Source organism: Monodelphis domestica, chromosome 1 (assembly GCF_027887165.1).
Source record: "Monodelphis domestica isolate mMonDom1 chromosome 1, mMonDom1.pri, whole genome shotgun sequence".
Lineage (NCBI taxonomy): Eukaryota > Metazoa > Chordata > Mammalia > Didelphimorphia > Didelphidae > Monodelphis > Monodelphis domestica.
In genome coordinates this window covers 600,035,769-600,063,716 of record NC_077227.1, presented here as the reverse complement: position 1 = coordinate 600,063,716, position 27,948 = coordinate 600,035,769, and the positions used below count along the sequence as shown (strand labels likewise).

The 27,948-nt window shown below is 40.3% G+C and overlaps 1 protein-coding gene across 2 annotated transcripts; it reads left to right on the top strand.

Annotated features, from left to right (window-relative positions):
* The first annotated feature begins 15,850 nt into the window (after positions 1–15,850).
* LOC100033195 (fumarylacetoacetate hydrolase domain-containing protein 2A) lies at positions 15,851–27,361 on the top strand. Of its 2 annotated transcripts, none has more exons than XM_001382027.5 (8): positions 15,851–16,053; positions 18,569–18,819; positions 22,985–23,201; positions 24,109–24,168; positions 24,867–25,029; positions 26,440–26,548; positions 26,715–26,802; positions 26,972–27,361. In XM_001382027.5, the coding sequence occupies exons 2-8, from the start codon at positions 18,575–18,577 to the stop codon at positions 27,032–27,034; spliced, it is 945 nt and encodes a 314-aa protein (XP_001382064.2). In that variant the 5' UTR covers positions 15,851–16,053; positions 18,569–18,574; the 3' UTR covers positions 27,035–27,361. The 2 variants fall into 2 exon arrangements, with proteins under 2 accessions (XP_001382064.2, XP_056669720.1); XM_056813742.1 differs by lacking the exon at positions 15,851–16,053 and adding an exon at positions 16,908–17,040.
* The last annotated feature ends 587 nt before the right edge of the window (positions 27,362–27,948 follow it).

Below are 27,948 nucleotides of genomic sequence, written 5' to 3'. Positions count from 1 at the left end.
TTTATACATACATATATATACATATGCACACGCACACACACACACACATATATACACACTGCAGGGATAACTAGGTGATGCTGTGGATGGAATGTCAAGTCAGAGGCAGGAAGGCTCCTTGTCCTGAGTTCAAATCTGCCTTCAGACACTTACTAACTAAGTGGCCCTGGGCAAGTCATTTAATCCTGTTTGCCTTGGTTTCCTCATCTGTAAAATAAGCTGGAGAAGGAAATGGCCAACCACTCCAGTATCTTTGCCAAGAAAACCCCAAATGGGGTCACAAAGAATTAGAAACAATGGAAAACAACTCAACAACAAATGGACACACTATACTGCCTCTGTAAAGAGAGGCCACCTGACTGTGAGCTTCCAGGTAAATTCTCTTTATCCAGCAATACAAGGCAGTGGAAAGCTCAGACATCACTGCCTTCAGAATCTGGAGATTCAGGTTCCAATCCTGCCTCTGATCCTGGCTAGGTTACTGAGTCTTTCTGGGACTTGGTTTGAATATCAGAGATGAGTTTGTACAGTCCTAAATCTAGGAGTCATCTCACTCTGCTGCTTTAGGCTTAGTTTTATCTTCTCTGATATCACCATATTTTCTAGGGGTGGGAGGGAGAAGACAAAAGTAACAACAGCATCTCAGAGCTGGATGAGGAAGACTTAAATACTCATTTTCACACATAAAGGAAATCAGGTCAAACATAGCTAATAAGTAACAAACTAGGATTTGAACCTTTGTCTTCTGACTCCCATCTTTCCCCTATATCAGACTACCCTTTAGCCAAGAAACATTTTTTTGCACTTGAAAATTATCAGCAAATATAATAAAATACTCAGAAACTAAAGATAAGGTAAAAATAGTCTAGTTACTGTGTTCTGTGTATTTCACAATGTATTGACAAGCTGTAGGAACCAAGGAAAGGACTTTGAGCATTTATCTGAAACTTGGCTTGGGATATCTGGGATAGAAGAATGAGATTCAGTGTCCTTGCTCTTGGATTGTGCCTAGGATCCTTTGGGATGCCCTGCCCCTTTATCATCCTTAAGGAATGAATTGTTGAGGGAACACTTGGGAAAGAAGGTATTTGTGGGCTGTTGTTCAGTCATTTCAGAATCTTCATGACCCCAGGGAAAGAGTTGAGTGGACTATTGCAGGAATACTTGGGAAAACTTGTTTGAAAAGCTATAAAGCATGGTGGACAGATTAAACTATAGTATCAGTATTGTAAAACTGACCAGTTCTGCAAGATTAAAGAACTCTGATTAACCCAATGATCAACCATAATTCCAGAGCACTCATGACGAAGAATGTTGCCCTCCTCACAACCAAAGAGAGATGGATTAATGTTGTTGTTGTTCAGACTTTTCAGCCTTTTCTGACTCCTTGAAATCCTGTTTTGGGGTTTTCTTGGCAAAGATACTGGTTGGTTTGTGTAAACCTTAAAATTTCTTAGACTTATGAATGTTGGAAATTTCCCCATTGGGAAATCTCATACTGGAAAAAATTTCCTACTGATAGTAAGAACTCTTTTGGAATGTGAAACCCCTTGGCATGGGAGGATCCTTCTCCTCCCTACTTAAGACTACTTTAGGACAAAAACCTTTTGCTAAACAATGGAAAGGGCTTTGACCTATGCTTAAGCATAGAACAGGAAGTTCTTTGAGTCATGATTGATTTTAGAATTGATACAATAGAGATACTTGGAATGACAGAACCAGGTCTTGGAAAATATAATCTCCACCCTACTTAGAGTAACAGGATTTAGGAAGGGCTGCAGCAAAGGTCAAGATTTAATTATTTGAGAATATGACCTTCAACAGACATGTGCAAAGCCACAGACCTCTGGGCGGTCCTGGGTTAAACTAGAGCCACCATTGGCACAGGGGAGACATCAACAGTGATTGGTAGATGTGAGAATTGAGGGGAGGGAACTTAGATGGTTTCCTTAAAGATAGCGGGGTCTGAGGGAGAGGAGAGTTTTTTTTTTTTTTTTTTTTTGCTCTGAGAGGTTTTGCTGGAGAGAGAGTTTTTTGCTCTGAGAGGTGGCTCTGAAGGAGGACTGAGGAGGTTGCTCTGTTGGAGGACCAGGAGAGAAGGCTGGCTCTGAAGGAGGAGAATTCTCTGGAAACATTTCTTGAAAGGAGGCTCTCTTGAAGGTGGAGCCTGAGGTTGGCATGAGAAGCCTTACCTAGAGAGATCTTGGGTGAGTGATAATTTAAAACCAACTGACTGATTTATTCATTCTTATTCCTTTCTTACTTTCTCTCTTTTTCTATTGATTAATCAGTGTATTATAAATTAAATTTCTCTATAAAACCCAGTTGGCTTGGGCATATTCATAAATTGGGAATATATTCCCTGGTGACCATCTTATATTTATATAAAACCAAGACACAGTAGAAAACATATTTCAGCGGTCATAACTGATATATATATATATATATATTTCCCTTGCTCCCAAACATTTTAATTATCACATTTGCCATTTCTTTCTCCCGCTCATTTAACAGATGAACTGAGGACCAATATGAAGAATCAAAAATGTATTTGGCTATAACCAATGTAAGTATTTGTTTTGCTTGCCCATGCTTGTATGATAAAAAGGGTTTTATAATTTTCTTCCCCTCCTAGAGGGGTAGAGAGAGGGGTGGGAAGAAAAAAAATACTTGGTAATTTTAGAAATTAAATTTATAATTAAAAAGCAAAATAAGATTCTTTCTTGCTTTTGTATTTGGACTCTAATTTTTTTAACTTCTGAAAAAAAATTTTTTTATTTAATTAAGTTAGAATATTTTTCCATGGTTACAAGTCATGTTCTTTCCCTCCCCTCCCCCAAAGCCCCTACAGTACTGGACATGCAATTACACTTAGTTTTACATGTGTCATTGATCAAGACCTATTTCCATTTTATTGATATTTGCACTAGGGTGATCGTTTAGAGTCTACATCCCCAATCATATCCCCATTGAACCATGTGATCAAGCAGTTGTTTTTCTTCTGTATTTCTACTCCCACAGTTCTTTCTCTGGATGTGGATAGAGTTCTTCCTCTTAAATGCCTCTGGACTGTCCTGGATCATTGAATTGCTGCTAGTAGAGAAGTCCATTACATTTGATTGTGCTACAGTGTGTCAGTCTCTGTGTACAATGTTCTCCTGGTTCTGCTCTTTTCACCCAGAATCACTTCCTGGAGGTCATTCCAGTTCACATGGAATTCCTCCAGTTCATTATTCCTTTGAGCACAATAGTATTCCATCACCAACATATACCACAATTTGTTCAGCCATTCCCCAATTGAAGGACATCCCCTCATCTTCCAATTTTTTTGCCACCACAAAGAGAGCAGCTATGAATATTTTTGTACAGGTCTTTTCCTTATTATCTCTTGGGGGTACAAACCCAGCAGTTGTATGGCTGGATCAAAGGGCAGGCAGTCTTTTAGAGCCCTTTGGGCATAGTTTATTTGGACTCTCATTGCTTGTCACATTACTTGTTTAATAAATGCTTCTTTTCTTTAACCCTTTTTTTTAACCTTATCTTCTGTCTTAGAATCAATACTGATGACTGGTTTCAAGACAGAAAAGAGGTAAGGGCTATGCAGTGGGGGATTAAATGACTTGCCCACACAGCTAAGAAATGCCTAAATCCAGACTTGAACCAAGGATCTCCTGTCTCCAGGACTAGCTCTCCATCCACTGAGCTACCTAGCTGCCCCAACAAATGCTTTAAACTATTTTTTTAACTTTTAAAAAGGAAATAAAAGTTGTAGCCAGAAATCCCGAGTTTGATCCTCAATTCTATCACATCAAAAGAGAATAAAGATCCAGCTAAAATTCTACCCATCTTGAAATCTTTCATGAATCTTCAAGCCTATATTGATTTCTTCTTTTTCTGAGCTCCTACCATATTTACCACATATTTCCTTTCTCTTTTACATATTTTACTGCTATATTCTGGTTTCACGTCACCTTCATTTTCTCTTCTATCCCTTTCCCCTCACCTTCCCAAAGATCCCTCCCTTACAACAAGAAATTTTAAAATTAGAAGAGAAGTCTAACAAAATTAACCAGCAAGTCAAAAGAAGGCTAATATTTTATGCATTGTTTTACATTCATAGTCTTGTTTCTACAAAGAAGGAGGTTAGGCAGAAATGCTTTTTTACATTTCTTTTTTGGGGCCAAAGATGGTCATTATAATTTTTCAGCATTTAGGGCTTTTGTTTGTTTGTTTGTTCGTTTTTAAAACACCTACCTTCCATCTTAGAATCAACATTAAATATTGGTTCCAAGGCTGAGCCCTTGGTCTGGAGGAAGGAAGTCCTGAGTTCCAAATTGACTTCAAACATTTATTGACTAAGAGACCCTTGGCAAGTCACTTAACCTCTTTTTGCCTCAGTTCCTTCTCTGTTAAAATGAGCTAGAGAAAAGTATGCCAAGAAAACCTTACAAAATGGAGTCACAAAGAGTTGGACATGGCTGAACAACAACAAACCCTTCCGTATTGCTATGTATTCATCATATTCATTGTTTCTTAGAGCAGAGTAATATTCTACTACATTCATGGGCAACAATTTCTTTACCCAATTCCCCAATCAATGAGGATCTACTTTGTTTCTAATTCTTGGCTACCACAAAAAAATGTTATGATAAATAATGTGGTATGTATGGAGCCCTTCTTTTTGTCACTGACTTCTTTGGGAGATATGCCTAGTAATGGAAACTCTCTAGATCATAAACATTCACATCTGGGGTTGGACTCAAGAAGAGTTGAGTTCACATCTTGCCTGGTACCAGACAAGAGGGTAGTTAGGTGGAGTAGTGGATAGAGTATTGGACCTGGATACAGGAAGATCAGAGTTCAAATCTAGCAATCAGACACTTATTAGCTCTGTGATCTTGGAAAGTTACTTAACTTCTGTTTGCCTTAATCCAATGGAAAAGGAGATGGTAAACTACACCACTGTCTTTGCCAAGAAAATCTCATGGGCAGTATGATTCTTAGGATCACAAAGGAGCAGCAACACAATGGAAGCTGGAGAGAGAAAAGCCCCTTCAGTCATTTTGTAGTATTAATTCAGATACTCGGGTATGGGCCTAATATACAGTGTTGGCTCAAGCCATCTCAAAACAAAAACAAAAAATTTACTTCCAGTGGCTATGGCTAGATTGGAATGACTTGCTATTTTCATTCCTTGAGATCTAAAAAGATAAACTGATGGTTCAACTCCACTCTTTTCCTTTAGTGGGAATATTTCTCTACTTCTTTTTTTTTTCTTAAACCCATCCCTTCTGTCTTATGTCCAAAGATTTCTAACTTGGAAAGACTGCTGACCAAACTGGCATCAGTGCTTGTAACATGACATTCAGCCCTGACACAATTTGAGATGACATTTTTAGGACTCTTAAACAATGAGTTCCATATTATTATTAAGAAAGAGTTTTAGATTAATACCACAAAATAATTTAGTATCGAGGTCACTATTTATTTCCCCCTGGACCAATTTCCTCACTCCAGGAATAATAAAAGGACCTCTTCCCTTCAAGATCATTATCTTCCATTTAAAGAATGGTGGGTCCTAGCTTAATCCCTTTCCATATTGGGGGAAGGCAATGGTGGCAAGGGTTAAATTTGATTCCTTTCCCTTAAGCAAGGCTTTACTTTTGGTCCTATCTTCTTTCCTAAAAGGAAAAGTCTAGAAAGGTTTTAGAATGGAGAAACATTGCTTCTAGAGAAATTAAAAAGGAGCTTTTAAATAAGCTCCCAGGAGGTAGATAACCATTTAAGAAGTGCCCAGAATGTATCAGACCCTGTGCTAAATGCTGGGGATACAGATATAAAAAATAGCCCCTGCCCTCAAGAAGCTTATAATCTAATAGGAGAAGACAACACACAAAAGGAAGCTGAAAGAGGGATGGGGAAGAGGGGAGAAGACATGGGTACAAGGAATGATGGGGAAGTCCAAAGAAGAGCAGCTCTATAGGAAAAGAAGAAAGGATTGTCCTGGGCTACCTCCTTAACTGAAGGTTTTGGAGCTCATCACTCAGGCCTCTACTCCGAGAGGGAGATAATGCTGAGATCTGTGAGTAACAAGGCTGATGGGGTTTTATAGGATGAGGGTGTCAACACCACTTTCAGTTACATTAGACAAGTTTACTAGAATATACCTATTTCTATTGCTTTGTGAAGTGAAAACTGTTCCAAAAATACATTTGCAAAATGTATCCTTTTTATCACATTCTCTAAGAACTTCTAGAAATCCTCTTCCTCCTTTTGACAAGAAAATCTGAATCTTTCTATAGCTGCCTTAAGATAATAGGATCTGTGTCTTATTAATATCATATAGATTCTTGTTTGGACATCTTCTAGACCAGGGATTTTTAATCTAAGGTTTGCATATCCCCAAAGGATCTGTGAATAGATTTCATGGGGTCCATGAATTTAAATAATAGTTCAATAACTATATTTCAATATACTGTGATTGGTTTATTTTGTCATCTCATAAAGGCAGCTAGATGACACAGTGGGCCAAGTACAATGTATGCAGTTGGGAAAGACTCGAGTTAAAATATGACTTCAAACACTTAATAGCTGGGTGAACTCATGGCAAGTCATTTAATCTGTTTGCCTCAGTTTCCTCATCTGTAAAATAGGGATGCTACTAGCAGCTACCTCTCAGAGTTGTTGTGAGAATCATATGAGATATTTTTTGAAGTACTTAGCATAGTGCCTGGCACATAGTAGATGCTTAACAAATACTTATTCCATACTATTTATTTTATTTTTTTCCATTTAAAAACATTTTTTCTGAGAAGAGGTTTTAGTTTTCATTTACTTCAATGTGTATTTATTCCATATCTGATTTTTATGTAGCATAAAAGTGAACTAGAAAATGTCTACATCTACACTTTTCAACAGACTACCAAAGGAGTCCACATTAATGTTTATTGTTCTTGTTGTTATATGTTGATACAATTTTAATAGTTTTCTGACATTTTGCAACCCATGTTTTCTTCTTCCTTCCTCTCCAAGATGGCAAATAATATGATATAGATTTTACATGTGTTATTATACAAAATTATATTTCCACATTTGTTATATTTTGAAACAACATATTGCTTACACTAGAGAAAAATTCATGAAGGAAATAAAATGAAGAATGGCATGTTTCAATCTGCATTTGGACTCCATCAATTCCTTCTATAGCAGTGGAAAGCCTTTTTCAGCATGAGTCCCTTGGAGTTGTCCTGGATCCTTGCATTGCTGATAATAGTTGTCATTCACAGTTGATCATCATACATGATTGTTGTTACCGGGTACAGCATTCTCCTGGTTCTGCTCACCTCACTTTGCATCATATCATAGAAGTCTTTCCAGGATTTTTGATGATTGCTTTGTTTGTCATGTCTTATAGCACAATAGTATTCCATTACAATCATGTATCACAACTTCTTTAGCCATTCCCTAATTGATGGAGAACCCTTCACTTTCCAGTTGCCACCAAAAAAAGAGTTGTTATAAATATTTTTTTTCAAGTAGGTCCTTTTCCCCAGGATCCTCTTTGGGATACAGACTTAGTAGTGGTATTGTTGAGTGAAGGGGTATGCCCAGTTCGATGGCCTTTTGGGCATGTTTACCAATTGCTCTCCAGAATTGTTGCATCAGTTCATAGCTCCAGGGAAAACACAAATGTTTAAGAACTCATTTTCTAGACTCACTACTGTCCGTTTTACCATGTAAAAAGCATAGGTTAAGGATGATATTCTGTAGGTTTTAATTACTCTAAATATGTTCTTCCAGTTAAGTTTTGATTCAGGATGCCACAGTCAAAATATTCTTTTTTTAATAAGGGTTTACAGATTAAATATATATATATGTATATGCATACATATATAAACTCTGAACACTCTGTATAAAATACACAAATATATCATTGACCTATATTTGGAGAAGTCACTGATATTCTTGGCTAATGTGTAACCCAGCTCCCAATTATATTAAGAAAGATGAGATCATTTGCATCAGGAAGGAAGTTGGTAAAGTGCTTTGCTAGTAATTCATGTAACACTGTGAAGCACTTGAAACAATATTTATGGATCTTCTCCAGCACTACTGCTTTCCAGTTTTTCAGGGAAACTAGAGTTTGTCATCTCCTTTGATATAACTGTTTTGTTGAATTATATTAATGATGCACAAGGTTTTTGTTTTGCATTTACTCTGATGTACACCTTTTGCTCACTCCAATGTTTTTTTTTTTTTGCAAACTATAAAGAGAACCAGTAAATGTCATGTCTTCATTATTTTGTGGGGAGGGTTGTAGTTTGTTTTTGTTTTTGTTTTGCATGTCAAGCCTCCATATTATAGTTTTTGAATGGTAATGGGTTATTTTTATTCTTTGTACTATTTGACTCCTCACATCACCATAAGCTTTTGGCTTTGACTTTCAGTTGTCAGTTAAGGGTATTTAAGAACTTCAGATAGATTTTTGCTTTCCAGATTCCATTCCATATGTTTCTTTTTTTCTTTAATTGCATGATATAGTGCAAACATTTTCTCCTTCAAGTAGAAGCTAGATATGTGTGTAATCTTCCAAGGTTTTTCCACAAGTCTGCAATAGGTATCTCAAGGTATTTCTGTAATTTGAAGTCGATCCTGAGGTATATTTCTTGGTAGCTCCACATCTGTCACTTAGTTTCTTACTGTGGCATTACTTTTGCCATCCATTTCAATATTAGGTACCACTTCTAAAGTTTATGTTTGATGTAGATTTTCATTGTCTTCAGGTGCTTCAGCTTTTCCTTTTTTAGATTTCAGCGTAGCAGTGAATCCCTTTGTCCCCCAGTGCCTTAAAGCCAGAGATGTTTCACTTTATCCTTCCCCAGGGTTCTCCAGTATCCTTAAGGGGGCCTATGTAAAGGGTGAAATTATGGCTGAGACTGAATGTATAATCAATTTAGGTTGCCAAGGGTTTTATTTATAAAAATCCTTATGAAAAACCCAAATAACAAAATACCCAAGTCAGCTGCCAAAATTTTATGGTGATTTAATTGATATAGTGGAGAAGATTAAGAAGAAGGGAGAAGGAAAAGGTGAAGGATTTCTCCCCCAACCTGGTTGATACCTGGCGGGGAGATTAGAAGATCTGGAAAGTAAGGGTTTGGAGTGTGAAGGAGGAAGGAATCAATCTGAACTCCAAAAAGGGGCTTAGCTGAGATGCCTGAACCTGAATCAAGTCAAGGACAAAACTCACCGCCAAAACCCAGAGAATAAGTTCCACCACTCCCAAGATGTTGGAATGCCTAGCACGCTGCCAGCCAGAGTCACCTCTCCAGGGAAAGAGGAAGAGGCAAGAAGTGACATGCCTTATATGGACGTTTTTACATCACATTTCTGCGTCTCATCTGTACCAATGAGGACTTAGCTTGACTTAAGACAGCCAAGAGGTCTGTTCTTTTTTTGCACATGTCTGTTGAAGGCCATCTCCTCAGATAATTAAATCTTGAGTTTGATGCAGACCTTCAAAATCTTGTTAAACTGAGTGGGGTGGAGAATGTAGAGTTTCCAAGACTTGATTCTGTTATTCCAAGTATCTCCATTGTTACTGATCAGGAAATAGCTAAATCACATCTTCTAAAGAATGGTCTGATTAGGGTGGAATAGTTTTAAAATTCACATCTGGGAATATCTAGTCTTTCTGTCATTGCTTATGACCTATTAGGGGAGTTCTCCCTGTCCTGGGGGTTTCTTGAATCCCCAGTTGATTTTTTAAAACACCTATCTTCTGCCTTAGAAATCAGAAGAGCAGTAAGGGCTAGGAAATTGTGGTTGTTACTTGCCCATTCACCCAGGTAGGTAATGTCTGAGGCTAGATTTGAACCCAGGACCTCCTTTTCTCTGAACTCCTCTCTCTCTCTCTCTCTCTCTCTCTCTCTCTCTCCCCACTGAGCCACCTAGCTGCCTTGTATCCTATCTATTTTTTAGACTAATAGGAGTAGTTTCATCAGACTGAGTGCTAAGCTAATTGAAAAAATGGTATTGCCAGAGAGTAAATGGTCAGAATTTTTTAGTTCTGGTCATGTCTTCAGAGACATAGTGGCAGTTTCAGGGTGCATAGTCCCCACTACTCATTACTTTGATTGGCACTGATGAGTTGGACTTTAAGAAGCTTATGAATAATTGTTAACAATAGTAATGACTAGCATTTATAGAATGTTTTACAATATTATCACACAGTATCTGAGGTTGGATTTGAACTCAGGAAGATGAGGAGGAGATTTGAACTGAGGTTTTCCTGACTCTAGACCCAACACCCTATCCATTGTGTCATTCTGCTGTTAATGTCATTCAGTTTGAACTTATGATTACATCAGTATGGGGGAACTATCACTGTAAAAACTCCATCTACTGCTATAGACTGAAACTAGTCTAAAGTTTATAGACATAGAAAGTTGCCTGGGGGCTCTGGTAAGTTAAATGATTCGATGTCCACAGTCATACATCTAGTATATGTCAGAAATGAACTTGAACCCATGTCTTTTTTACTCTACTCACCGTTGTTTCCTCTTGCCATACTGCTAACGTGGGGAACAGAGATAGCATAGACTCCTCTCAGGGAAGTACATCTGGCTGATGAGATAGTGTAGAAAGTGAAACTTAAAGAGTAGTAAATAAATAAATATATACATACATATACATATATATATATATTCTTGTTTTGATTGGTTAAAGCACAATCCTTGTTTTGATTGGTTAAACCCTGTTTGAATAACTGGGATAATTGGGTTTGTAAATTACCCATTATAGGATTGTAACTTTCAAGTAACCAATCAATGGTGAATGAGGGGAGAGACCATCCTTGTGTAAGGGATCAGGATAAAAGAGTAGCCTTCAGCACCTATATTTTGTACTTTCTTGCTTGCTGTGACACATAACACTGGCTCATGAGTACCTATTCTTGAGAGGATGAAATAAAAGAGACTTTGACACATTGATGCTGAGTTCAAGATTATTTTTGAGTAGGTGGTCATTCCTTTCAGCTATCATTATTAATAATAAATAATGTTTGCGAGAATAGAAGTAATATCTTACACTTTTTTAGAGTCTCTAGTATTTAGCAGAATGCCAAATCCATAGATATCCTCCCTCAAAACCTTGATTGCCAAGGATGTACAAATCATTTGTCATTGTTTTCAGTCACGCCCAACTCTTTATAACCCCATTTAGAGTTTTCTTAGCAAAGATCCTAGAGTGGTTTGCCATTTCCTTCTCCAGCTCATTTTCCAGATGAGAAAACAGAGGCAAAGAGGATTTAGTGAACTGCCTAGGATCACCCAGCTAGTAAGTATCTGAGCTTGGATTTGAACTGGTGAAGAAGGAATCTTGCTGAATCCAGGCCCATCTGCTATGCCACCACCTAGCTATCCTACACTGAAAAAGGAAGAGGAGAAGAGATATAGGCGAGATTAAAATGGCTGAGAATTCAAGTGTAATTCCTTAGAAAGATTCCTTTTTGTTACAGTAATTTTAGATTTGGAAACCTTCCTCCTCTGTGGGCTTGTCGACTTTGGAATCCCCTCCTGTGGCTCTGCCTGAGAAAAACTATCATGGTACTGGAGTGGCAGGGCTCCCTCTTTCCCTGGTTGGGAAGGATATGGTGGGAGAGAAGATAGAGAGCAGAGGCCACTGATTAATCAGCAGAGGGGCAGGAAGCTGGTTTTCAGTTTGAAGGCGCCTCCAGGTTTCTTTCCTTCACACTCTGCCTTCATTATTCTGAAAGCCTAGCTTTGTGGTTTTTATTTTGCTCCCTAAAACCATAGCTATTTGAGTTGAAAGTCAAGGGCCTTATTCAGTTCCTTAAGTAGCTCCTGTGGGGCTGCCTGGTAAGCCTGAGGATGTGCATTTGAAATGACGCTAGTAAGTTTAAAACCTGCTGTTTGGATCCTTTCTCCCATTTAGCCTCCAGTAAGCCAGCAGCTTTAAACGATCTTTATCTCAGGCTTTTTCAATTCTGACCTTCTGTCTCCAGTAGGACTAGCTACTCAATAATAGCTCCCTCCCCAGGTAATAGCTTCTGCCAGCACTCAACTTTAAAGAGTATTTTGCCTCCTCTCCTAGCTTTCCCTTCTGAGTGAGAGCTGAATAACACACAGTCTGGAGGAGATTGGGTGCTTCTAACCCATCACACACTCTTCTTTCTATCTTGAGGGGAAGGGGGGGAAGAGTCAGTTTTTGCAAACATCCTCAAAAACCCTCTTTGGTTCTGTTGGGAGCCCAGGAGTATATTTTGGTTGCTGGTGGGAAGTCAGGCGAAAATCACAAACCCTCTTTTGTCTTTTCCACCCAATCAGGGCCCTGTGATTTTAATGGCACCTGAGGAACCTGATTTAGGCTGAGTTTCAGAAGTTTCTTCCCCACAGCTTCACCAGCTCCTTTGCAGTTTTGCTAAAAGTTGTCTTGGGAATATTTGCCCAGACCAGAGGTATTTTCTGACCTTAATTCACGTGAATTATATTGAGAAGTTAAAAAAAATAGTGATAAAAATACCTACAGATTTCTCACTCAGGCTATCTGGGTACAATTGGTTGAGGGACAGAGTGATGAGGGGGTTGTGCCACAAAAGCACTAAAAATGGACCGTGGGATTCTCAGTCTAAAGAAAGGCTGGACCATTCCCCCAAGGGCCTAGAAAAGCAGTCAAAACAGAGTATGTATCTAAAGGAAATAGAAAAATAATTCAAATATTTAATTATAATGTTAAATCATTACAAACTAGTCTCCTATATACTCAAGGACTCCAGGGTGAGAGATGAGTGTTACAAATCAGAGTTCCAAAGAGAGGGTAAATTAAAGTGGAGTCAGAGGACAGAGGGATATATCCTTACTACCTGTGACCTGGTCACAGTCATTTAACCTGCTTGTAAAAGGAAAGGTTTGAAAAACCAATGCAAGTAAGATGAGAAGGGAAACAGCAAACTGGGAAAACGTTTTTTTTAGCAACTGTTTCTGCCAAAGGCCTCATTTCTCAATTATAGTAATACCTCGGGTTTCGCTGACATCAGTTATCCTTGGTTTCAATTTTCATTTATTTTTTTCTGAAAAAATTTCTCAGTTTTCATTGGTTGCCTCAGATTTCATCAGCATGCCCACTTGGCCTTGCTGTTAATTTTGCTAAAACAAAATTCTCCTGCTCAGTGTGAGCAATACATGTATTGAAAAGCAAATAAATCCATTTATCCACACAAAGAGCAAATGAAAATCAGATAAAGCATATGGAGGAGAATATATACCTGACAATATACAAAATGAATGAGCTCTCTCATTGGGAGTAGGATATTTCATCTTAGTCAAGTAGAAATTCTCCCATAGTATCTCAACTGAGAAGAGGGACATAATCAAGATAACAACTCTACACATTAACTTCTTTACATAGTGCCTTGATACAAAAGATTCTTATGGAAGGGAAATTTCCCTTCCAAACAAAATAACCTCTCTCTCCCCTCCTCACTCCCTTCCATATGCCAAGAAGAATCTTCAGAAAGGTAAATGCCATGTTAAATGTTCATTTATTCTTTACATTAGTCTTTATATTCATCTTATATTAATTTCTTATTATTTTTAGTATTAAACACTGTATTTCCTATAAAATGTGTTTTTGCTATGTATTTTGGAGTGTCTAGAACAAATTAATTGGATTTACATTTATTCATATGAAAATAATTGCCCCCCCTTTTCATTGGTTTCAGTTAGCAGATTATTTTCAGAGGTATTATCAATGAAAACTGAGGTATCACTGTTTATAGAGAATCAAGTCAAATTTATGAGAATACAAAGCATTCCCCAATTAACAAATGATCCAAGGATATGAACAGGCAATTCTTCGATGAAGAAATGAAAACTATCTTTATTCATATTGTGTAATTAGTATTTGCTCCCCAGGACTCTAAATCCCAGCTTCCCATGTTCCTTCTCACTTTATCTACTTTGAGGATCAAGTTTTGTGTGACCCCACCTCTAGCTCTCTTTTTCTCTCTAATGCAGTCAGGAAAGCTTTCTTTACTCAGGTTTTTACTTTTGTTCTCATATTTCTTTTACTTCAAGTGATTATTAATAAATCTTATAAAATATAATACTTGGAGTTATTCGATATTAACTTTAATCTTACAATATGAAAAAAATGCTCCAAATCACTATTGAGTAGAGAAATGAAAATTAAAGCAACTATGAGATGGTACCTATTATCTGTCAGACTGGCTAATATGACAAAAAAAAGGATAAGGATAAATGTTGGAGAGGATGCAGAAAATTGGAACACTGATACACTTTTGGTGGAGCTGTGAACTGATACAACCATTCTGGAGAAAAGTTTGGAACCATTTCTAAAGGGCAATCAAACTGTGCATACTCAACAATACCATGGAAGAAATAAAAAATCCTTGGAGAAAAGAAACGAATCCTACAAAAATATTTGTAGCAGTTCTTTTTGTGGTGACAACGGACTAGAAACATTCCTTCAGGATGACCATAAATTTTGGAATGGCTGAACAAATTGTAGTATACAATCATAATGGAATACTATTGAGCCATAAGGGATGACAAATAAGATCATCTCCAAAAAAAAAAAATCTGGAAACACTTATATGAAGTGAACAGAACAGAGAGAACATTGTATATACAGTAACAACAATAAAGTGTGTTACAAATCAAAGAGTTCCAAAGAGAGGGTAAATTACAGTGGAAATACACACACACACACATATATATATAGTGATCAACTATTATCACTAATGCAAGGATCCAAGGCAACTCCAAAGGACTCATGACAAAAAAAAAGTTATTCACTGCCATAGGGGGAACTGACAGAATACAAATGTACATTGAAGCATGACATTTTTCATTTTATTTCCTCCATGAATTTTTCTCTAGTGTAAGTGATATGTCTTATTTCACATGATGAACAGTATAGTATATAATATTATATAATATCATGTACACCTATATCATATTACCTGTCATCGTGGGGAGAGAACAAGAATTGCAAAATGCTAGAAAACAATGATTGAAAATTATATCAATGTGTAATCTAGAAAAAAATTAAAAATGTATTTTAAAAAAGAGGTTTGGATTAGATGATCTTTGGTGCCTCTTTCCAACTTTGGATCCTACTAGAACAGGAGACCTTTGTCTCTAAAACAATCTTAGAATATTCTAGAGGAGTCAAGTTAATTGGTATATAGACATCCAATAGCTAGTGGTTTGAGTTACTTTAGCTATAGCATTTAGGCTTTTTTTTTTTTAACTTCTGCGTTAACTATAAATGTAACTAGAGGTTGGAGATTTTAATATTCTGCTGCTTCCCCACATTCCTTTGGTGTCTCTTTCCTTGCGCCTCTGGACTCCTGCCCAGCCCCTAACTGACCTCTTTGCTATTGCTTTCATAAGATTCTTCATCTTCCAACTCTTAAGTATCTTCACTGGTTTTATACCTAGCCTCTTCTCCCTCATCTCCACCATCTAGCTGTCTCTGTACACAAGGAGAGTTTAACAGCTGCTGGCTGAGAAATGAGAAAAGGAAAAAACTCTACCTTTTGAAAATTTCAAGTGAATCACTAACATTTTAATCTCATTTTTAATCTAAAATTTAACCTTTAGATCTAAAGAAAGTTAAATTAAGTTAAATTCATGAAAAGGGTGAGTTCCAGCCCTTCGCGGTCAGAGAACAGGCGATCCGGCACAGGTGACAACTCCAAAATCAAAGTTCACATCCGTATCCTCAGTTGTGATACTAACTAGGCGCTTTCTCAACGGTGACGCCCCGGAAGGCCTCCGCCCCCTCCTCCCCAGCCTCCAATTGGCTAGCCTTGACCGGGAGTTTCGGAAGGAAACGCGAAGCTTCTCGGGAGTTGTAGTTTTGAAGGAAACCGATCACTCCTGAAAGGTCCCATTCCCAGAACCTTCTAACCTTTGCCCTAAGTGCCCCTGGACCTTTCCCTCCCTGGCCAGGCCTAATACGTCATTGCTGCACGCGAAAAAGGCAGAAGCTGCCGCCGAAGGCCAGGTAAGGAGTTCTTTTCCGCAGCTCACTCTGAGGCTGAAGGAGGGAAGACGAGAGGGTGGCCTGCACCTTCCCTGCCCCTTCCCTGCCCCTTCCCCTTCTCCTGCTCTCGGCCCCCTGTGCCCTGCTCCTTGTCCTAATCCCATGCCCCTCACCCTACCCTGCTCCTGCCCTCTGCCCCATGCCCTGCTTCTCCCCGGTCTCATGCCCCCTCAATCCCGTGCAAAACCCGTGACCCTGCCCTCTGCCCCTCCCCCATCTCTGCTCCTGCCCTCACCACAGGGATAGAATTGACAGCATTTTGACTCTTGACTACCCTACCTGTGCCTCAGTTTCCTCTTTGCTTTCTTTTTCCTGAGAGGGAATGTTGGACTGCTGGGTATAATGGAACCCACTCCAGAGAAGGGGGGAAACCAGTACTGCACTCTCTACTCTTCCTCAGCAATGGTTGTGAAGGTGGGGGCATATGTGGGGAAGTGGGTCATAAAAGGATCCTCTGAGGAAGGTTTGACTCGGAAGATATGGGTTTCGTCTTATCCTTGATTCCAGCTGTGTGATTATGGGCAAATCACTTAACCTCTCTGAGCCTCCTTTGTAAAAAATAAGAAATAAGAGGGGAAATGTGCTGTCATAGATGGAGAGTGGGCTTCAGGAGCCAGGAAGATTTGAGTTCTCATGGACTCACACTAGTTGGGTAAACCTGGGTAACTCTTTAAGACTATAAATTACCAAGGGCAGTTAGGTGACCCCGTGGATAGAGTGTCCAACCAAAAGTCAGGAAGACTCATCTTCCTGAGTTCACATCTGATCTCAGACACTTAGTAGCCATGTGACATTGGGCAATTCACTTAATCCTGTTGGCTTAGTTTCCTCACCTGTAAAATGAACTGAAGAAGGAAATGGCAAACCACTCTAGTATCTTTGCCAAGAAAATCCCAAATGGGGTTATGAAGAATTGGACACAATTGAAAATAACTGAGCAACAAAATTGTAAGTTAAAAGTGCAGATCTTCATTGGTAAAGGAAATTTTCCATGTCTGATGAAATTATAGGTCTAGTTAAAACAAACAAACTGCAGAAATCTCGGGGTTGTTGTGAAACTCTGAGACAGAGTATCTAAAGCACTTAGCAAACCTTGAAGAACTAAAAATATCCATTTTCTAGGACTGAAAGTTGGAAGGGACCTTAGAGAAATGGTCAGGGTGTGTGTCCAGGAGGAGGCTGAAGGGCTGGGGAGGGCTGGGGAAGATGAAAGTAAAAGGAAGGAGACAAGAAGAAATGTAGGCCTCCAAAAGGCATCCAAGAAAGGTTGCTATTTGCTTTTAAGCTTGGATTTTTATTATGACCTTGGGTTTCAGCAGATTCTATTTTATCCTAGAATTTCTGCATGGAGTTTTTGGCATAAAAGGAAGATGGTTAGAGTGTCTTGCTGACCTTGCATTTAAAGCAGGCTGGGCTGAAGCCCTCGTGCAATCAACTTCCCAGTCATGTTTATCTTTGCATTCTCTTGGGAACTTTATGAGGTCAAATCATTTGTGCAATGCAGCATTATTAAATATCTTGTGTTAGTGCAGGCCATTATTTAGAAAGTTCTGTATTTTTGAGTTGTTTTTCCATTGTGGAAACATCTACTCTTTTCTGGTATGTTTTTTCACCAGTAGGACAACTGGCTGTAGGTAAGAAGTAGTCTTTTGTGAAAAATGATCTTGCCTACACAGGGATCAAACCACTGTCCTTGGCCTCTTTAGTCTTTAACTGTGCTTAGACAAATCTGTAATGGAAAATCATGCTTGACTAATCTAGTGTTCTTTAAGGGAACAGATAAATATGTGAGCCACAGAAAATCAAGGAATGAAATTTACTTAGCTTTCCCAGAATCCTTGACCAGATTCTGACCTGACGGTTATTTTTAAAAGTTGAATAAATGGAATTTGGAGAGGAAAAGAGAGAATGTTTTTCATGAATGGGGACCTGACAAAAGAATCATTCTTTTTGGATGGAGAAGTAAAAGTGTTGGGATTGTTCAAGGATAAGTGCTAGAATTGGTCTTGAACATTTTCATAAATAGTTTGGGAGAGGTACTACATGACAAACAATCCAAGTTTTCAGATAACCCTAATGTTTTCTAGATAGTGAAACGATGACACCTGTTCCAGTTAGCCTAACTCTCCATGTCTCATACACTTTACTCATTTCTGCCTTCATGCCTTTGCCATATCGCCCCATATAGATTCACTAATTTCCATTCATAAAGAAAGTATGGGGTTTTCTTCCCTGAAGCCTGCTGCCATCTTTTTCAACTCTCAGTTCCCATTTTGCCCCGCAAAATATCACTCAGTCATATGTTGTCATGCATTATTCTCTAATTTTTTCATGTGTACACGACTTATTTTACCTACTACCCTTTCAGGATATGGACTGTCTTCTATTGTTTGGAAATTAATAAATGATTATTCCATAGCATTAAGTGGCCTGTTGTTATTCTCATATTCTTTTTGGGCTTTTATTTTTCCTCTAGGTTCTGATGTTGGTGCCTGTTTCAAGAACTCTACTTTCAAATCTACTGCAGAATCATAAGGTGGTCTCTCAGATCTCTAGAAGCATGAGACTGGTTCAATTCCAAACCCCTAACCTGTCAGGGCCTCATCTGGGCCTGGAGGAGAAGGTTGGTGGTGGAGTGATTAACCTCAATGCCTTTGACCCCAGCTTGCCCAAGACCATGAGGGAGTTCCTGGAGCAGGGAGAAACTGCCCTTTCTGTGGCAAGAAGGTAAAAATAAAAATTTCTAGTATGATAAGGCTCTAAACAAAAAAGCAAAGATTGTCATGGAGAATCAGTATTAAACTAGTAGAGATCCAACCTTTTCTCATGTCTTGTTTTCTTGACCAGAAATCCATTCAATCAGTAAGCATGTATTAAGTACCTACTGTGTGCCAAGCATTTTGCTAAGCAAGGTTCAAAGGAAAAAAAAAACCCAAAACTACCAGATCTCAAGGCACTGTGGTCTAACAGGGGAAGCAATATGCAAACAATATAACCAGATAGAATTGGATATATTCAAGGTAAATTGGAGATAATCTCAGAGGGAAGGCACAGATATTAAGGACTAGGTGAGACTTCTTATAGAAGAAGAGACTTTAGCTTCAACTTGAAGGAAGCCAGGGAAGCTAAAAGGTAGAGATGAGGAGTGAGAGAGTGCTTTGAATAGGGAATGTCCAGTGAAGAAGCAGGAGTTGGGAGATGGATGTGTTGAGGATGTGTTGCCAAAAGGCAAGGGTAACGATCACAGAGGATGTGGCAGGGACTAAGGGGTAAAAAAAACTGGAAAGGTAGGAAGAGACCAAGTTATGGAGGACTTTAAATGCCAAACAGGAGTTTATATTTGATCTTACAGGTAATAATGAGCTCCTGAGATTTACTGACTTGGGGGATTAGGGGAGAGGTGACATGGTGAGACTTTGGGGAAGATTGATTTTACAGATGAGTGGGAGATGAGCCAGGGTGGGGAGAGACTTAAGACAGGGTGACCAACCATCAGGGTGACACATTAGTCCAGATCTAAGGGTATGAGGTCCTAGACCAGGGTGTTGGCAGTATCAAAGGAGAGAAAGAGGCATATAGGAGAGATAGGTAGAAGCAATTGAGAGTAGCAGCCAATGAACTATGGGGCAAAGAAGAGGGGTGCAGGATGAGAAGTTGAGGGTGACACCCAATTATAAGGTTGGGTGACTGGAAAGATGCTTGGTACCCTCCACAGTTATAGGGAAGTTAGGATGAAGAGAAGGTTTGGGAGAAAGATCGGTTTGGGACATGTTTAGTTTAAGATATAAATAGGTTATCCAGTTTGAGGTAGCCAGTTAAAGTTGTGAGACTGGAGGTCCCCAGAGAGGTCAGGGCCAGATGAATCTGAGAACCATCTTATAAAGATGGTGGTTGACTCCATGGAAGCTTATGAAATCACCAAGTGAAACTGCATAGGGATAAAAGAGAAAAGGGCCTATGAGAGAGAGTTGGAGTATATTCATGGTGAATGAGCATCAGCTGGATGAAGATCCAGAAAAGGAGATTGAGAAGGAGCAGTCAAATGGTACCAAGAGAATCAGGAGACCCCAGTGTCACAAAAACTTAGACAGAAAAGAATATCAAATAGATACTGATATCAGTTGAATAATGAGCTCAGAAATGAGGCCAAAGAGAGTCTGAGGAAAGGAAGTAGATACATCAGCTGTAGATGGCTTTCTAAAGAAATTTAGCCACAAAAGGGAGAAGAGATGTAGGACATACAGGATGGTAGCTAGCATGGATGGATGGATGAAGTGAGAGGTTTTTTAAGGGAAATGTTTGTAGGTAGTGGGGAAGCAGCCAATGTTCAGTGAGATTGAAACTTAGAGAGTGAGAATGGTAGAGGGGACAGTTGGTTAAGATTAGAGAGGGTAGAAAAGAATCACTTGTGCTTATAGAGGGGTTTGCCCTATTAAGGAGAAAGGCTGCCTTTTCTTTTGAAAGGAATAAAAGGAGAAAGTGGCATTGGACAACTATGAGATAAGAGAATGGGAGGAGGGTGGAAGTTCATGGTGAATGGCCTCCTTTTTTCAGTGAGATAGGCAGGGTTCTTCAGAGCAGGTGGGAGGGAGGAAGGGGACCCTTGGGAGGTTTGAGGAGAGTTAAAAAGACTGAGAAGGGCCCCTGGGGTAAATGGGATAATGGGTTAATTAAGGTATTGTCAAAGGATTGCCTAGCAGCAGTGAGGGCCCAGTTGAGATTATGTAACATAAACTTGTAGTGGATCCAGTCAGCATGGTTTTGTCATTTCCTCTAACTTTGATTAGCAGCATGTGAGTCAGGAGCAAAGATAATGGAGGGTGGGAGTAATTCTAGAATGAAGTTTTGTAGGATAAGATCTTCTTTAGGTTCAAGGGGAAGGAGACTTAGGAAAAGAGGACAACATACTGCATTGGCTTACCCAGGGGTCAGTGAGGAGAATATTGCTAGCGCAGAATAATGGTCAGAGAGGGAACTAAGGGATGAAGGAGGGATTAGAGGTGGTAGTAAGGATGAACAGGTGTTGAGGTCACAAGGCAGAGGGAGAGGTGGAATGACAACAGGTGGTGATCAGATAAAGGAATTTCAGAGTGAACGTGGTAGTGGTGGGTCATGGTAAGATCAAGGGTAGGTAGAGGGATAAAAGCAGGTCATGAGAAATGAATAAATTGAGGAACTAAGAGGATGGGGGTATTCAAAAGAGTTGGCAATATGTATGTTGGGGTGTTTTTGTGTGAGGACAGGATCTGAAGTCATCAAGGAAAGGAGGAAAATGTCCTGGGGGTTGACAGAAAGCAGCCACTAGAATCTTGATTGGGCAATAAGTATGTTTTGAGAACCTCAAAGGAAGAAAAGTTACTTAGTGATGGTGGCTGATGGAGAGGGTAGAAGGGGCAATGAGGAACGAAGAGTATTCTAACTCCCCCATGATGAGAATTAAGAAAAAGGAATTTATTTGTTACTGACTGGTTGCTGTTGAGAAATATTTATTAAAGGGCCAGTTATGTTCAGAGTATTGTGTTAGCTCCACATCACAGAATGATAAGTGGGGCTAACAATATGCTGTAAGAAATTTGAGGTTAGACAGATGCTTTCAGCCTTGGCATAAGGGGAAGGGGAAAAAAGCTTTCCTGAGGAGGTCACCCCTGAGTTTGGACTTGAAGAAAAGGATAAACTTCTTGAGATGAAGTTGCAGGCTGTGAGTTTGAGCCCATTACAAGTTTGGGAAATATCAAAAGCAAGGGAAAAGAGACAGAAGAGAGCAGAAGAGAATGAAGAACAGAGAGCAGTTGAGCATGAGACAAGGCTGGAAATATTGCTTGAAGCCAGGTGAGGAAGCTAAAGATTTTATATTTTCATTTGGTATTGGGAAACCACAATGTTGGGGGATTTTTTGTTTGTTTGTTTTTTAAACTAGAGGTATGATAACTAGTCAGTTAAAAAGATCACTTTGGAAGCAATGTGAAGGATAGATTCAAGGAAGGACAACTTGATGTCAGGGAGGCTAAATAGAATGTTACACATACTCAAGAGAGAAAAAATGAGATCCTGACTTAGTATGATTGAAATGGTAATGAAAGGAAAGTACCAAGGCAAGAGGTGTTTCAGGGGTTCACATGATTCGGAAACTGATTAGGTGTGTGGGGTACAGAAGAGAAATCAAAGATGATTGACATTTGCACCTGGGAGGTAGTAATGAGATCAACAAAAATAGAGAATTTAGGGGAAAGATGGGATTGAAGCCATACAAGTAATTCATGTCATCAGGGCTAAAATACAGATGGAGAAGGCTGTGGACAGAACTTGGGTTAAAGTGTGGGAGGAGGATGACAAGAGAGCAAAGAAATAACATGCCTGCATTTGGAACCCTCCTGCCTGATCCTAGTCCCTCTGTCATGTGTGTCCAGTTCCACTCTCTCCCCTCTAAAATTCCTGAAACTCCTTTCAGATTCTTATTAGTTGAACTACAATGACTTAGTCCTTGTTCTTTACAGCAGGCGTAAAACTATGAGGACTTCACAAGCAAAGGCAGAATTTAGGGGCAATATTTAGGCATTTGGATATGTTTCCCTTGGAAATTGTTATTTTACCATGATTTTTTTACAGTAGAGACTCTTTCAACTTCCTCCTAAGACAAAACCAAATCAGCCTTTTCCCAGAGAACTTCCTGAAACTCAGTATGGAAAGGTCCTTTGGACCATAAGGCTCCAAGTGAAATCTAATAGAAGGGGGCATAATAGACTTTCCTGTCTCATGTTGATTGATGTAATATAAAATGTATTTTAAAATCAAATGATTTAATTGTTCAAAGGGAAACTGCATCTGGAAATAAACTGCAGAGTCCTGACTCCCTCACTGTCTTCCTTCAACCTTTCTCCTTTGTTTTCTACAGAGCTTTGGAGTCTAAACAGCCAGTTCTGAAACGGTCAGAGGTTACTTTTCTGTCCCCCATCACCTTCCCAGACAAAGTGGTGTGTGTGGGCATGAACTATGTGGATCACTGCAGGGAACAGAATGTGCCAGTGCCCAAAGAGCCCATCATTTTCAGCAAGTTTGGCAGCTCTATCGTGGGACCCTATGATGAGATTGTCCTGCCTTCTAACAGCAAAGTAAGTGTTATACCCCTTTTGCCCTGATTTCTTGCTTTTTCCCCACCCACATCATGTAATTCCACTCCTAAGAGAAATTCTTGCTCTTTGCTCCATCTCCTGCCCAAGAATTTAATTCCATCCTTTCCTTTGCTTTTCTCCTTAACCTTTTCAACTTGCACACAGCCTAGATTTCAAGGGCTTTCTGGACTGAGAACAGTGATTATTAAGCTATAAACATAACCTGAAGTTTAAGATTATTCATTTATTTCAAATCTTGCCCCAGAGGTACCATAGCTATGTGACCCTGAGCACGTCACTTAACCTCAATGGCCTAGCCCTTGCTGCTCTTCTGCCTTAGAACTGATTGATTCCAAGACAGAAGATAAGGGTTAAAAAAAAAAAAGATTGTTCATTTCTGAATGAGATTTATTATTATATTCTACTAGATTCTTTCTGACATTTAAAGGGGGACCCGAGACATGACTTTTAGTAAGCATATTAGAACTTAACCATCTGAATGTGTTGTCCTTCATGGTAGTCACAGTGGGAGGCTAATGGTTTGTCCCACTGATGCTACTGAGGCTTAAAACATGTTGTAGAGTCCCTCCTTGGGACTTGCCTTCTGCCTCTGAGTCCTGGTGGATGGATGGTTGTGGACGTGGCCAGCTCACCATCAGAAGCGCTGTCCTAGCGACAGCCTCTTGGCCTCCCACCCCAAGTCTCCCGAGGGCGTCAGGGAATAGGAAGAGGCTTTTAGCCTCACAGCACCATTCCAAAGAGCAGGAGGCGTTTGTGGCAATTACTTATTTACTTTGAATACTGCCCGCTTAGACCCTTGCCCCAAATCATTTGCTGAGGGCTTCATAGAATAGAAATGGAGCCCTGAAAGTGTCACTACTCCAAATGCTGCTTTCCTGCCTTACAGGAGGTGGACTGGGAAGTGGAACTGGCCTTTGTCATTGGAAAGAAAGGCAAAGATATTAAGGTAATAGGGATGGGGTCATATGAAAGCGGGACCTCCCGAGCCCTGAGATAGGAATAGAACAATGGGTCCGGTTACTTCGTTATTATTAGTATTAATGATATACATAATGATCATATTTTTATAATATATGTTATCTAATATGTTATATATAATTATAATATTTTATAATATACAATTATATTTTTATAATATATTATATATGTTATATATTGTTCATCCTACTCGTTCTCTTCAACAAAGACAATAGCAGCTGTTCATGACATTACGATGTTGCCCGCAGGAACAGCTAAATGTTCTCTCTGCCTTGGCTTTGTTCCCTTTCGTCAGGGACTTGCTGAGGCTCCAGCTAAGGCAGTTCCGGTCTAGCCGAATGTCAGAAGCAGGTGTCCCTGCAGACCCCCTGCTTGTGTGTTGCCATGGGGGGCTGGAGCTCCCGTAGTAAGGGGAGCCAGCACCGCCACTTAGCCAATCCCCAGCTGCCCAGGAGGAAGCAGCATGGCGGCACAGGGTGGAGGGGACAGCCTGGCTTGAGGGCCTGCCTCTGCCGGATGCCAGCTTTTTCTGACCCTCGTCTCATTGCGCCAGGCGGCTCTAAGGCTAAAAGTTGCCAAGAAGAGGAGGCGTTCCCTAGGCCATGTCAGTCCCCGTCCTCATCCCGGTGCAGCCTGCCTGAACTATCTCCCTTCCCACCCCCATAGGCCACAGACGCCATGGCTCATGTGGCCGGCTTCACTGTGGCCCATGATGTGAGCGCTCGTGACTGGCAGATGAAGCGCAATGGGAGGCAGTGGCTGCTTGGGAAAACCTTCGACACCTTCTGCCCTCTGGGTCCTGCCTTGGTGACCAAAGATTGTGTGGCAGGTAGGACCCTGGATCTCGGACCATGGGCCTCCCCTTTCTCCTCCTTTCTCCTTTGCTCTAGTCTGAAGGAATACGGGACTACTGGATGGTAAGGCAGAACGCAGAGTCTGGGTGTTGGAATCCGGGGTCTTTGGGGGTCTGGCACAGCTGGCCGGTCGGAATGGGGAGGGCTCCTCTCAGTCGATACCACACATTCTTGGCCCCAGCGGTCACCTCTGAATCGAGGGGCCTTGGATTATAATCCAATGTGACTACAGATGTTCTGTATTGATTTACAGTCATGCCCCGCTTCTTGGAGGGAGAGATGCGTTTGGCTTTCTAGAACCCTGCTGGGAATGAGGGAGGCCCCCTGGACACAGCCTCTGAATAGCCAGGAGAGTGGCTGCTGGGAAGCCTGTGCTCTTACTAAGAAAGGTCTGAGCCCACTCTTGGGCCTGCATGTGGGTTTTTGTGGGTCAGGAGGCAGGCATGGATGAGAAGCGTTGGTATCCCAGGACCTCCTGAAAGTAGGAAAAGAGTTCTAAAACACAGTTGTCTGGGCCTATTTACTTTTTTTTTTAATTTTCTTTATTTTATTCCAGTGACACATTTACATGTAAGTTTTCCAAGGTTACTGATTCTCATTGTCTCCCTCCCCTCTGCCCTCCCTGCTCCCAGAGCCAACAAGCCATTCCACTGGGTTTTACACGTGTCATCACTCAAAGCCTGTTTCCATATTGTTCATTTTTGTCTTAGAGTAATCTTTTAAAACCCAAACCCCACATCCTATAAGGGTCTATTTACTTTAGGAGTAAAGAGTTTTCTGCCTATCAGCAATACTAAGGGCTTCAGTATTTTATAGCACAAAACTGAGTCAACATGTTGAAAATATGTTCATTAGAATGAACTTAGAGAAAAAGTTTTACAAAGATGTCCATTACAAAGGTTAAGGAAAAACACTTACAGGAGTAAATGTCAGCTACCTAGAAAATTCACTTATGTGAAACAGTCATCAAATAAATGGGATGTTATTTTTAATTTGCATTTCATTAGATGCATTCATTTGGGGGGGGGGAATAGCAGCGTTTTAATTAGGCTGTCATAAAACCACTAAATTGTGGATTTGTGATCCTCTCAGAAATCAAAGATCTGTAAGCATTCCTAAGACATTATCCTATGTATATGTGGTCTGTCTCTGTTTCTAATCCTGAAGGCAAGGTATAATGCTTCTCTTTTTTTTTTTTTAAACTCATTAGAACATAATGCATCGTTCTGCACATAGAGACTGTTTAGCAGATGTTGAGGACTGTGTTACCCTGGATAAATGACTTAAATTTCATATGCCTCTATTTCCTCATCTGTGAAATGGAGATAACTCTTCCTAGCCAGGAAGAAAGGACCCCAAGCTTCCAAGATGTCATGTCATTTCAGATCCGCACAACTTGAAGATCTGTTGCCGAGTGAATGGGGAGGTGGTACAGAACAGCAGTACCAGCCAGATGGTGTTTAAGACAGAGGACCTGATAGCGTGGGTCTCACAGTAAGTAGTGCTGTGTTTCACCTCCCCCGGTTGTAGGAGGGGGAGATGGCGGGACTCCGGCTGCTCTGTTCCCTGTCAGTGCCAGACTGTGCCACCGAACCTGGCCCTACTCACCCTCATCCCAGGGCCCAGAGGAGTCTAGCCCCTTCCTTGTGTTCTCCTGCAGATTTGTCACTCTGTATCCCGGTGATGTCTTCCTGACTGGGACCCCTCCGGGTGTGGGTGTCTTTAAGAAACCCCCCATGTTTCTCAAGGTATGTTAACTGGGGAGTGGGAATAGAGGAGCTGCCTTGTTTCCGGCTCACGCCTCAAGGGGGATCCCTCACATCTGTATCAATGGGGCTCGTGAGCCCTGGAAAGTCATCGGGGGATGTTCCAGAAGAGAAAGGTAGCCAGCAATGAAGTGACTGTTCTCTGTTACAGAAAGGAGATGAAGTCCAGTGTGAGATCGAAGGACTGGGCACCATTGTCAACAAGGTGGTGTAACCCCAGGTGGTTACTTAGCCAGTTGTCACTGCTCAGCCCCACGGCCTTTCTTTCCCTTTCTTCCTTGACAAAAAGGCACTAAGGAGTACATATTATAAAGAAGAGGAAGGTGATCTGCTGAGTGCCTTCCCCAGTGAAGTGCAGCACCAGGGTCTGGTTGACTCCCAGCATCTTCTCAACCAAGCAAGGATTCCAAGCAGAGACAGAAGTCCACAGAGCTGATACTAGCTATCTCTCCTGGGCTTTTTCTGTTCATATCTGGTTAATTTGCCATCAGTGTCATGGAGAGAACTGGCCTAATCAATAAATTTCCACTAATGAAGACAACTCCCTGGCTTCTGCTCCTATGTTTATCTTCCTTTCAGGGACGGGTTAGGAATCATTCTCTCCAGAGGAAGCAGATTGGCACCTCAAAAAGGACTGGCACACTCTCCAGGCTACCATTGGTAACTTCATCAGAGAAAAGAGGAAAAGGGAAGAAATGGAGAATTTAGAACCAAACCACATGGTGGTTTGGGATCATGGTGGAATGGGAAGAGGGAGTATTTAATGTTTATTCAGTCCTTGAGACTTTTAGAAAAAAAAACATATAGTCACGCCTTTGTTACAGGCAGACAAGTCTAGCAACCCAAACTCAAACTTAAAGGAATTGAGAATAACTAAATAAACTATCAGCATTGTCCTTATTCTGAGAAGCTTTATTTTGCTCTAGGAATGGGAACCAACTTGCTGGGATAGGGAACAATACCCCTTCCCTTGCCAAAACTACTAGGTTCCATGCTAGGACTTGTCATTTTTACAGATCCATGGCTTATTTCTCATGTAAGAATTGGTTCTTGCCTCATAGTGAGGGAAGCCCATCTTCACTAGGCATTAAAGGAGCCCCATTTTGCATTAGGGTTGATCTGGGCATA

Coding starts and splice junctions, on each gene's coding strand:
- LOC100033195 (XM_001382027.5), top strand. CDS start 18,575: ATGTTGGTGCCTGTTTCAAGAACTCTACTTTCAAATCTACTGCAGAAT. Junction 18,820..22,984: donor GCCCTTTCTGTGGCAAGAAG/GTAAAAATAAAA, acceptor TGTTTTCTACAG/AGCTTTGGAGTCTAAACAGC. Junction 26,549..26,714: donor CTGATAGCGTGGGTCTCACA/GTAAGTAGTGCT, acceptor GTTCTCCTGCAG/ATTTGTCACTCTGTATCCCG.